The sequence below is a fragment of the Toxorhynchites rutilus genome, chromosome 3 (assembly GCF_029784135.1).
Source record: "Toxorhynchites rutilus septentrionalis strain SRP chromosome 3, ASM2978413v1, whole genome shotgun sequence".
Lineage (NCBI taxonomy): Eukaryota > Metazoa > Arthropoda > Insecta > Diptera > Culicidae > Toxorhynchites > Toxorhynchites rutilus.
This window is the reverse complement of record NC_073746.1, coordinates 13,341,019-13,354,054: the sequence shown is the minus strand read 5'-3', so window position 1 is coordinate 13,354,054 and position 13,036 is coordinate 13,341,019. Positions and strand designations below refer to the sequence as shown.

The 13,036-nt window shown below is 40.1% G+C and overlaps 1 protein-coding gene across 2 annotated transcripts in view; it reads left to right on the top strand.

The window, feature by feature from the left end:
• LOC129777056 (uncharacterized) overlaps positions 1-12,349 on the top strand; it is a 52,866-nt gene extending 40,517 nt beyond the window's left edge. For both annotated transcript variants that reach the window (XM_055783111.1, XM_055783110.1), the window contains 2 exons: positions 11,659-11,774; positions 11,870-12,349. In XM_055783111.1, coding sequence (XP_055639086.1) covers positions 11,659-11,774; positions 11,870-12,124 — 371 coding nt within the window. In that variant the 3' untranslated portion in view covers positions 12,125-12,349. The remainder of the gene's footprint in view (positions 1-11,658; positions 11,775-11,869) is intronic.
• Positions 12,350-13,036: the final 687 nt, after the last annotated feature.

Genomic DNA, 13,036 nt, shown 5'->3' with positions numbered 1-13,036 from the left:
CCTACCATATATTTTTACCATAATGAGGTTTTTGAAAAAGTTGTTGAAAATGATAAGCAATTTCATAAACTTTCATGAACATGAAACACAAATTTCAGCATAACTCAAAAACTAATCAAGCAAATGAAGCCAAATTTGGCATGTGAAGGATTTAGGGTGCACGCAACCTTTGTATAGTAAATAGACACTCCTCCCCCCTCTCTAAGAGAGGCTAACATACAAATGAAGCATAAATGTCTGCAAAACCCAAGAACTAATCAAGTAAATGGAACCAAATTTGGAATGTGGAGGTTTTGGGAAGCAAGAAACGATTCTATGGCGGTTTGATACTCCTTCACTTCTCCACAAGGGGGGGGGGGGATGGTCGGTGAATAACTCGATAACTAATCAAGCAAATGGAATCAAACTTGGTATATAGAGAGAGGTTTAAGGGATCGAAAAACGTTTCTACGGTGGTTTGAGGGGGGGGGGGGTGTTGATGAATAAGTCGATAACTAATCAAGCGAATTGAATCAAATTTGGTATAAAGAGGTTTAAGGGATCGAGAAACGTTTCTATGGTGGTTTGAAACTCCTTAACCTCTCCACAAAGGGGGGGGAGGTGTTGATGAATAAGTCGATAACTAATCAAGCGAATCGAATTGGTATATAGAGGTTTAAAGGATCGAAAAACGTTTCTTTGGTGGTTCGACACTCCTCCCCCTCTCTAAGGGAGTGGCTGCCATACAAATGAAACACAAACTTCTGCATAACTCGAGAACTAATCAAGCAAATGGAACCAAATATGGAATATGAGACTTTTTGGATATGAGAAAAGTTTCTATGATGGCACGATACTCCTCTTTCCTCTGGAATGGAGAGAGGGTCCCATAAAAATAATACACATATTTCAACCAAACATTTTGCAACAAGACCATTGAAAATTTTCGGAAAAATATGAAGGAAAATCGGAAAATTCGGAAAAATTCAATTCGCTATGTTCTACAATTGGAAATTGATTTTAATGTGATAAAACGCACTGTCATATATTCTTCTATCTACACAAATATAAATGGATCGCCGAATGTGTTCATAAGGGCAAAACTCGAGAAATGAATTTTACAATTTGGGGCTGTCTTTATTCTGTCACATTTTTTGTATCAAACATTTATTCCATGTAACCATTCCATTCAAAAGTTACACTTAAGTCAACAAAATCCCAATTGCTGTGGAAAACTCATTTTACCTCCAACCCAAACGGAATTCAAAACATTCATTCGAGTCAAAAATACATATTTTCAAAATCGGCATTTTGAGGACGATTTAGAATTGCTCTATAGATGAAATGGAAAGAAGTATCGGGAAAAAAATAGAAAATCGATTTCTTTCTGCTTTTTTTGTTTCAAATATGCCTATATTTTCAATGCCGATTTTCCCAGACCTCTTGGTTTTCAAGTCCATGTTGGGGAAACACATTCCGGTGTACATATATGCATGTGGGAAAATTGTTTTCCGCTGTTACTCTGTTCACTCCTTTTGGTCGGTACAATTTGAGGAGAACAAATCGGGCCAATCAAAACGTGGGATACAGTGCGTTCAGATAATGCTTCACAGTTCACAATTATTCAGTTGTTTATCTCAAGAAAAGTAAAGTTTTATTTTTTTATGATAGATGCGTAGAAATATCTCCTATCGAAGTAACCATCGAGAAATGCGAAAAATTGGTTACAAAATATTTTGTCAACCATCTTAACCTTCACTTGGTAGGAAGTCGAGCTATCATACAACGATACCCCACGAAACCACTTCTTAATGGCGTGCAATGCATACCGTCAATACGGAAGTGGGACGCACTGTGTATTCAAATATTAGGCGTAAGTCTCCAGCATCAAAGATCTCGTCCAGATAACTTTCCACTTACTGATTGAATTTAAATCTGACTTTTCTACCGGTACCGGTGTGTGTGTGTGTGCGTTCGAAGAAAGCGGAAAAACTTATCAACAGTCCACCTGCCAGCCGAATGGATAGTTTTCGAACTGAAATCCTGTGCTAACTTTTCCGTGAATAGCAACCATCCAGCAGAAGTCCTGTTTCTCAGGGAATAGTGAGCCCTTCTTGGGTTGCAAGTTGTCAGCGTATTAGCATCGGACACCCGGTGTAACTTTTGCAGCTATGGCCGCATAATATTAAGCATTTGTTGGAGGTGGTGGAAATCGGTGACGAGAGGGGAGATTGGAGCTCACCTAGGGGAAGCGAAAGAAAACAAATCATACAGAGCTCTTTCGGCTCTCGGGCATCTCGAGATCATCTGTTCTCGGATGCGGGTGGATCATTCGAAATGTTTATTCATGTCGGTGAAAAAAGTAAATGTATCATCGTACAAATTCAAATTGAGTAAACTCCATTTCTAGATTCAATTATACATTTAGGAAATGAATACCGAAGTATGTGTATGCATATATTCGGAGAGCGCGTGGTGTGGTGAAAAGAAGGAACTCGACTTCGCTTTGCTCGGTACCCGGTATTTCCTCCGGGCCGGAATTAATGCTCCCGGGACTGGTGATGATGGTGAGGTGCGTGGGACGAGTTGTAGACATAGACGTAGACTCCTGCAGCAGAGCTGGCGTTCTGAGTGAAGCGAGCATACCTGTGGATCCGAGCGAAAGACAGTGTCAGATCTGGCGGTATATTCATTAAATTGTTTTTACGAGATTTGCATAACATTTCGAAACGCAGCAGAAGCAGCAGCCACCGGCAACCGAAAGGAAAAATGGATAGATAGTATGACAAGCACGTCAGGGATCTCATGCTTCCAGAGTGAAGAGACTGTCTATTTTCCGTCCATCTGGCTGGAGATAGAGTGAACTATGGTTCTGTCGGTGGTGGAAGGAAGAACATTGATGGCTCGTTACCGGTGAATTCTGGTGTGGATGGCATCAAGACCGACTGTGTGTTGGACTAATGATAATGTTGCGTTAATAAAGGGTGTGTCACATCAAATTGCATCACGGAAAAAACGCTGTAGAAATTCGCCCAGTAGACCGATCCTTTTGAAAATTTTAGACAGTAAAATAAAAACTATTAAACAACTTTTGGCATTTTCTTTTTATTCATACTTCGAGCCCAAGTCCGTATGCTCGCACCTTCCTCTTTACCCCGTCCATAAGGTTCTGTACAACGTCAGGTTGTAGTTTTTTTTGAACAGAAATCCATTTTCTCTTGAAGTCCGCCGGGTTCATTTCCTTTGGCACGAAGGTGACCCCGTTGGCTTCGTACCACTCCAACACGTCCTTTGAATAGTGGCACGAAGCGAGATCCGGCCAGAAGATGGGCCCTCGTGCTGCTTCAATAGTGGTAGTAAGCGCTTCTGTAGGCACTCCTTAAGGTAAACCTGTCCGTTTACCGTGCCGGTCATCACGAAGGGGGCGCTCCGCTTTCCGTAAGAGCAGATCGCTTGCCATACCATGTACTTTTTGGCAAACTTGGATAGTTTCGGCTTGCGAATCTCCTCCGGAACGCTGAATTTGTCCTCTGCGGAGAAGAACAACAGGCCCGGCAGCTGACGAAAGTCCGCTTTGACGTAGGTTTCGTCGTCCATTACCAGGCAATGCGGCTTCGTCAGCATTTCGGTGTACAGCTTCCGGGCTCGCGTCTTCCCCACCATGTTTTGCCTTTCGTCGCGGTTAGGAGCCTTCTGAACCTTGTATGTACGCAGGCCCTCCCGCTGCTTGGTCCGCTGGACGAATGAACTTGACAAATTCAGCTTATTGGCGACATCCCGGACCGAACTTCTCGGATCACGTCTAAACTGCTTAACTACGCGCTTGTGATCTTTTTCACTGACGGAGCATTCATTTTTGCCGTTCTTCACCTTCCAGTCGATGGTTAGGTTCTCGAAGTATCGTTTTAGTACTCTGCTGACCGTGGATTGGACGATTCCCAGCATCTTACCGATGTCCCGATGTGACAACTCCGGATTCTCGAAATGAGTGCACAGGATTAATTCACGACACTCTTTTTCGTTCGACGACATTTTTCCAAATTTACGAAAAATTGACAGTGAAGCATGGCAAACGTGATCCATACACTCTTATCTGATTATAAGCGAAAGTTGAAGATATAATTCCTAAAAATTAAATTTCTACAGCGTTTTTTCCGTGATGCAATTTGATGTGACACACCCTTTATGCTCTTTTGGTGAGATAATTTTCTTCTCGTTCAACTCTGCGTGAAAGCAGGGATTGGAGCAATTTATCTTATGAAAGTTTCAGTCCGATCACAACTATTGCGATGATTAAAAATTTGCCTAATTTTCACCGCGTGTCTCAGAATAGTTGTCATCGTTTTTCTTTTGCGGTTTATATCAATGGGTAATTTGTACGGTGAAAAGTTTATGCGAGATTTGTGTGCGTCTTTTGTCAGTCTATCACTCAAGCGATTACGGGGTCTCCATTTGTTTACGTTTCGTAGCAAGTACGGAATCCATGTGAATTTTGACATTGCATTCGTGTGGCATTTCAAGAAGGTGACAAATTTGAACACATACCATGGATATATTAAACGTTCCTGTTGTACGTGTCATTGAAACGAAAACAAATGATTGCATTTCATTGAATTGTTTTCGTGAAATCACATTTTACTTGATTCTGGGACATACTGTACACAAATCAATCGTATCAAGGTTGATTGCCACTGTTTCCACGATGCCAGATACGGAACTTTTCTACACGCGGTATCCCGCGATTTTGCTGACATCTATTAAAATGATTATATGAATCTAATTGGAGTCATCTGCGGTTATGAATTTATTAGTTGATAATCAAGTTGAACTTAGGGCTACTTTGAATAGGAAGGCACAGGGCGTAAAATGATATTCTAAAAATTGAACATGTAACGAGATGATGAAAGATTTCGAACGCTTGTAATTGTACAATTTTTTGATAAATCGCAAAGATGTTTGCACCCATCGATGTAAAACTTTCTTCAAATCCATCACAACAAAGAAACATATAATTTTGTTGAGACAAATCAATGAATACATGAAAAAATATCAAGCATTGTTTTAACGAAATTTCGCGTAATTTCAGAAATTCACCCAAAAAAAATCCGCGTGAAAATAAACAGCGTAAATTCCTAAAATCGCGTAAACAGCAACTTCAGTGTATATCAATACAATTGAGAACGAAAACTTGGGAGTAGAGAGTAGAGTCGAGAGTCGAGAATAGAGACTAGAGAGTAGAGAGTAGAGAGTAGAGAGTAGAGAGTAGAGAGTAGAGAGTAGAGAGTAGAGAGTAGAGAGTAGAGAGTAGAGAGTAGAGAGTAGAGAGTAGAGAGTAGAGAGTAGAGAGTAGAGAGTAGAGAGTAGAGAGTAGAGAGTAGAGAGTAGAGAGTAGAGAGTAGAGAGTAGAGAGTAGAGAGTAGAGAGTAGAGAGTAGAGAGTAGAGAGTAGAGAGTAGAGAGTAGAGAGTAGAGAGTAGAGAGTAAAGAGTAGAGAGTAGAGAGATAATAATAAAATGGAAAAACGGGAACCGAAAAAGACAGAGAGGGAGAGAGAGAGAATGGGGACGAGAGAACGAGAATTAAAAAGAGTGAAAATTAGAGAGAAATAAAGAAGAAGAGAGATAGAGTGAGTGACAGAAAGAAAAATAGTGAAAGAAAGAATAAGTGTGAGAGAAAGTAACAAAAAAGGAAAGGAAAATGGAAAAGGGAGATAGAGATTGAGAGAGGAATAAGAGTGAGAGAAAGAAAGAGGGAGAGTGAAAGTAAAACTAAGAAATATGGAGAGAGATAGTGATAGAAAGAAAAAGTGAGAGAGAGTGAGTGAAGACAAAAGGGAGTTAGAGAGAGTGAGAGAAAGAGATCACTCTTAACACGTTGCACCCTATTCATTCCCTGGCGACTGACACTGAATTTTTCGTATTTTTCGCGCCGGTCTGATCTATGGACTATCCCGTAGACGCCGTTAGATTCCGAAAGTTGGACGAATTTGATACTAAATACAGTTGTGAGTCATTTAATTTATTCTGCCAAGAAACTTTTTGAAGTAAATAACCTTAAACTAAGCGTTTTCTGATAAATTTGATAGTATCTATCAATTCCTCTACTTCGACACCCAACTCATATCCTTTTCAATATCCCTGCAATATAACATTAAACTACGTCTTTCAGGAAGGGTTCCAAATCAGAAAATTTGTATCTGAAACGTAACTACCTTGGGACATTGTAAAGCGTATGTGTTCTTGATAGACAGAAAGGGAAAAAAAACCAATTTTATTTGTAATTATATACAAATTAAGACTGGTACGAATAATGCAATATTCAACAAATAATGAATGCAAGAATCCAACTTCTGAGATGCTGAATATAAACAACAGAAGAATGAGGAGTAGCCAAATGAAACCGTTCAAAAATATCAATATTCAGAATTTGTGGTTTTCTTCATATTCGTCTTTCTCATATTTCCTTCTTCCCATACTTTGTTTCTATCATTTCCTTCTTTTTCTATTTTCCTTCAGAAATATAGCCCGAAGAAACGTTTTAGATAAAACTACCGAGAGAAACCTTTTTTTCCATCCATCAGCTCAACAGCTCATCAGCTCAGCAGCTCCAATGTGAGTAATTGCGAGCCGTTCCGAATCCACTCACTATGATGGAACGATTCGAATGAACAGCTCACGAGCGAATGGCACATCTCTATCTAAAGACATGTGAAGGAGGAGTATGGAGCAGAATTGCTTTCCACAAGGGCTCTTCCCAGGGGTAGAGGTGAATGAATTGAAAAAGTTGAAAGCCTCTGAAAAACATAAATGGAATGGAATGAAACCACAGTTGCGAGCGAGCTAGCAAGAACAACACAGCAAGCGGCCATCATTCATGCCTAATGCTGATTTCACACACACATACACACACATAGTTCGATACAAGAAAGGAATGAATGGAAGGTATTGCGAAACACATTCACTACACATCCTCGAAAAAGAGGGAACCCCCCTGTATCAAAGTGTGCTAAGACAAAGAAGGTGTCAGCAGCACAAGGGATATTACAGTAATAATCTTATTACCAATTCAGAATGTGCGTGAATTTGCTCTTTGAATTTTTTTAATAATTAATTTCGGTTTGATGGAGGCATTCAATGCGAACATACTGTGAATTAGATGGGATTTCGAAATCTGTTTATACTGTACGAACAGCTGAAATGACAGTTTAGTCGATATCGGAACGGTGAACCAAGAACGCATCCATTCAATGATTTTTTTTTCGTAGAATAGGATATGGATTCTCGATTCTAATTATAAATTTTAAGGCAAGAGGTAACGGAACTCGAATTCTAAAGCCTCTGTAATACAAAAAATAAATCAATTTTATTCTATAGCACAGACACACTCCAGCAAATTTGTTTTTTATGTTGCTGTGTAAGGTTTTTTAAAATTCGAGAGCAAAATCACTCCAAATAGTGGATAGTGGGTTGTGAGTGAAGGACTTGAAATCAGCGGTAGAGGCTCGATAGAAAGATACATCGCGTTGGTTTCCATGCCGTCTGGTGGAGAGTGCTTGTGTCTGTTTTGTATCAGATATATGAATTACTGTTGTTCGTATGCGTTTACCAAAGTAGATTGGCTACCATAGTGTTGTATATTGCTTATTAGAAATGTCGAACAATGATGTGGTGTAACAAATATATAATCGCCTGTAGACGCCGTATGTCAGCTGCGAAAAAGACTGTTGTGGTAGATGTTGCGGGTAACTATCTGTGTACGACGTTAACCTGAATGCTACGAGAGAGTTGTTTTTGATTTTATAATTGGCATTTTTCAGACCAGAGGTGATATATTTTAAAGTATGAAGCATCCACAATTCATCTTTGCTGAGGAAGAAAAAGAACGTCCGCGTTGCACACTCAGTGCAGTGCGCGCATTGACATGAGGAAATAAAATTGTGACATTCGGTTAGCTTGCGTATTGTTCTCGCGAGGGTAAAAATGAATCCATTCATTTTTAGATGCTTCCACGTAAACAATGTGAACAGCGTAAACTATCTTCCCTTTTCAATACTAACATTTCGGTGTATTTTGAAATACTATCTAAAACTTTAAACAAGTAAAATGAATTATATTATTCCGTAGTCCAATATAGCATCGACTTCGTGTTCTTGCCATGACCCCGTATAGTTTTTTGTTGAATAAAATAATCTATTGCATATTTTTACTGTTCAAGGACATGTCTCGCTTATTTCTACAAAATTTATCTATACCTAACAATTCGGGTTTACTTATTGTCGACAAAACGATCCAAAAAAAAAAAAGGAATATTGGGGCATTTTTCCCGTACTGCATGACTTAAGGACTTCAGGTTCAATGAAACAATGATAGAGTTTGAGCTCTAGACTAGAACTAGTTTATTTCACATTGTATTCCATTTTTATACACGGCTAGAAACTTTACTTTATCTACCCCTTTCAGCATAGCCGGATTACCTGTATCTCCTTTATTTATCCTGTTTCCTAGCATTGTCCTTGTTCAATGCGTACCCACGTGGAAAGCATGCTCTATGTTACTTCTATGGTTGTATACCTGGCGTCGGGTCTGAATATAGGGATCTTAACTCATGCAGTGCGGTTCCAGACCGTTGTATATTTGTCCCACACTACCGTTATCTATTTGATAACGCATAACACATAAAATCAACAATTTGTACAACCTCAACGGTATGAAAACCGTCGACGTACCTCTTATTTAATATTTCTCTTCTACTTTGATTCCGCTCTACACTATGCTTGCTTCCTGCTTATTCTGAAGATGCATTCTGTGGCGAAAAATTATAGGAGGTTGTGTCCAAGATACGACCGCATTGTTGACGTAGAACTACGCTGTTATTTTATATAAGTCGCTTGTTTATATCTTCGGATATTATTCTATAATGCTGTGAAATATTCGAAACAACTGCTTAGTAGAATAATCTTTGAAATGGTTTTTCATTGTAGAATCAGTTGACGATAATTGATTGATGATTCATTCTTGCCCTTGCAAAACAATACACTAGCTGATCGTATGTCGCAATTTATTTCATGTCAATGCATTGAAAATTTACCTCGAATGCTATTCCGGTGGCCTTTTTCACAATTGACATAGACTCGGCTACAGTCGATTATATACATGTTACATCAGCACCATTATTCCACATCTCATAACTACATCAATATATCTTTGGCACCGAATGGAAACAACAACAATGACAACACTTGCAAGTATCAAATATCATGCTACATGTTATTTAGTATTGCCTCATAGCAATCGCACCTCTAGGCATCGTTCGTACAACGTAAACCAAGCGCCAAACAAGCGTTCGCCATAGCATGCATACAGAGCCATACATTGGTGGTTTGAAACTACTAGGAATATAAACACTTCGCATCATTTTGCGCTATTCTCGAAAGATACGCTCCTTTTAATATTACTGGCCTCAAAAAAAGTTGCATTACTTTCTCATGCTCGAGAGAAGCGCAGCTGTCACCCTTAGTGGAGGAATTTTTGCTACTGGTAAGCGAAACCTAATCAGATACAAAACTCCAGAACGACATTTACTTTCTTGGTGACTAAACAAGCGAAATAAACTCTTTTTGTAAATATCAACAACCTCTAAAACAGTAGCAATGCTTCATTATGATCAATATTAGCGCAAATACAATCCTAGTTGAAGGCAGTTTTGCGACTGGCACGCGAACCTAAATAACTTATAACATTCCAGTAAGACATTCAAGATGCTTGGTATTTTCCAATTTTTTTTGGAGCATAAGCTTAACGCCTGCTTCGCCATAACGTCAGTTTAATGCATTGATGCATTCTCAAAGGCACCAAAGAAGCCGTTCACATTTTCGACCGACGCGCCGAAATCGTCTATTTTGCTGTTGTTCGATGTGGTGTCACACTCGCGAAGGCTTGGTTCAGTGCGAACGCTTTTTACTACACCAACATCGCGTGCATCATTATTTATGACGCGGGAAGAAAAACACACGATACGAATAACGAAAAAAGAACAGAAAAAGCAAACGACGATATCCAAGTTGGATTACCACTGGTGGGGTCCAATCTTAGATCGAAGCGCAGCGAAAGCAAAGTGAACTGGATTGCTCAACAGTCCGATGCCGAAAGAAAGTTTGCCTCAGCGAGATCCACTGTTTATACTCTAGGCAAGTATTTCCCTTCATTCTTCTACTTTTTCTTTGTTCACGGCGACTTCAAATCCTACGATTTCCCCTTCGTTGGTCGTCGATTAGTTGCTCGTTATTGACAGCTCTGTTCGGGAAAGCACACAAATGGACAACACAAATGTATGGGGAAATGGAAACGCTTAAAGTTTTCATGAATTTTAACCATTTACAAACCAGGGGATTCTAATGTATAGCATATTAAACAAATCTTAGGGAATTTCCGATTCGTTTAGTATGTAAATCGCTAAAATCCGTTCGCGGCAAGAATAGTTATTAACGTTAACTTTATTTCATAAAAACGTGACATGTTTTCTGATTTGGCACCCTTAATGAAAGACGTAGTTCTACATCAAAAAAATATTCAACACAGTAGCAAAAGTAGTAGCCTGAGGTTGGTCAGGGCGAGCACATAATTCAGAGAACTTTCATTGACCGCCAACGGCATGTATCAACAAATCTTGAATAAGATGAACTTTCAAACAGGTACTCATATGTATAGATTTTTGTGATTTCAATGGTATGCTTTCAAAGCAGTTTTGAGCTTTTGAAACGAGTTTTTGGGTCAATATTTAGACAGCATTTCTTATACACATTTTATCTTTCGCATGATATAATTGACATACCACTTTGTTCAACCCACATAGAAGTATGACCGTTCCAAATTTTGCACGCATGCGATGCAAAAATACAGAGGCACTTTTCACCAGACGGCATGCAAATCGTCGCGACGCCCCTATCGAACATTTCGTAACATGTTTCTTAGATGATTTCTTTCGTTATGCGATGTTATGCGATTTTTCCACATACGTTCAGATTTTAAGCAAATACGCGGTACTTAGTATAATATTAATTCAAAGTTAAGCAAATACCAGAAACACAAAATTGAACGTTTGCTACTCAAACTTTATGAAAGCTCGGCTGTGTCTGGGTTTGTTCCTACGAAAAGAGCTTTGTTGTATTTTACCTCTCGATTCTTCCGGCACAAAAATAACAACACTTCTGTGTTTCTCTGGAAAATAAACTCCGGTGGGACTGTGTAGCACTCGGAAAGTTCTACAAAATGGAATTTGCATTTCGTTTTCCTAATTTCACTTCTGGCTTATGGCTTCATCTTTGGACCGGAGCCGGAACCAGGGGCGGTGGCGGCGCCTGTGAGGCCCCGGAGGCGAGTGTGTTAAGGACTGGGAAAACGAAAGTTGCTGATGTCTCGCTCGGTTACGGATGGCTGATGCCGGCAAACGGCAAACGAAAAAGTTTTCCCCCTCGGCCAAACATCCTCCAGGCTTTGATTCGGTTTTATTTTTTGCCAATCTAGATAAGTCAATGCTATGGCAGGCTTAGACGATTGTTACGGCCGTGTCGAGAGGATTGAATTGTTTTTTGTTGGTTGGTTATTTTTCCGGGCCGATCGTTTCGTAGAAGATATTCGTTTTCTAATCAAAGTCGTCAATCTTTTTTTTTTTATTCTGGCAGGAAATTCGACCGCCGTAGCAGCTGTTGAGGGCAGATTCATCAAGGGGGATCCACTGAATGGATACTACGATTTTGTTATCTCCGAGGGATCGTACAAATTTTGGGCAGTTTTTCAGGTAATATATGCGTTCAATTTCGGTTTGATTCGCCTGTTGTGGATTCAATAATTTGATAGTCTTTTTTCTTCTTCTACTCGTGCTCTTGCTTCTAGGTGGCAACAGCTGTGCTCATCATCTATTCCACTTTTGCCGCAATCTATTATTCCAAAGTAAGCCCACTGACTTCGGATTACGACTATATTGACTATCTGGGTGGCGGCAGGACCTTCGCGGGAGGAAGATCGATGGATGGCAGCGGACGACAGCTGAGCAACACGTGGGATGGGCTACTCAATAAGCCCTGGTTCAATGTGGCCACTCAGTCCTTCGCCTTCGTGATGGATGCAATCGAGAGAGTACCCAAGTAGTGCTGCCGTTTCTCTAGCCGGATCGGTTATGGGACGGATTGGATGACACTCGGCTGTCGTTCGACACATTTTTATGGAACATTTGACACAAGTGGTGCCCAGAAGGGAGCAGTAAAATTGATTTCGAATGTTTCATCAGAATGAAGTCGTACTTATTTATCGTTATGGTAGGGAATAAATCGAAATTAGGTATATCTGTCGAAAATACTATTTCAAATTGCTTTAGTACAATCAATAAAGTGTGAATTTGTGGAACAGATGTATTTTATTTTAATATCAGCTCCCGCAGGGATTATCTTTTTTTTAAATTATCTTTCGAGCGCGGGAATGTGATAACTAGTTCCGAGTTCATTACATTACCAAACCATGCACGAAATTACTCTGTGCTCTCACTGGTGCTATTTTCAATTAACTCAAACCCCCAAAACCCCCAGAAGTTGTCGATGTTAAACAATTTTGATTACAATTTAGTCGTAATTGGAAAAATTCGCCGCACACAGTTCTTCGCGTCGAGATCTTATGGGGAACAGCCGCCTCTGCCGCAACGCGGAAGCTGGATAGAAGGACTCCCAATCTATCGGCGGCCGCAGAAGAAGTTTGACGGTGTTAGAACTCAATTCTTTGAGCGAGGTGAAAATTTAATTCATTCTCATTCATTACTCGCCTCACTGGCAGAGATTCGCAGTGAACAACACGCCTGCAGCGTAATAAGATTTTGATTAATGGTGAAGTCGCTTGATTGCGAGCACGAGAACCTTGCGGCACATGTTTAACGCCACCACCTGCCGAGCGCCGACGGAACGATCCTTGTTTCGGCCGCCGGATTCCCGCCGGGAACGAATCGGAAAGTTATTTCGCACATCGAAACGGCGCTAAATAGGTTAAGCGTGCCTCAAAGTGCCGTCAGGCTGG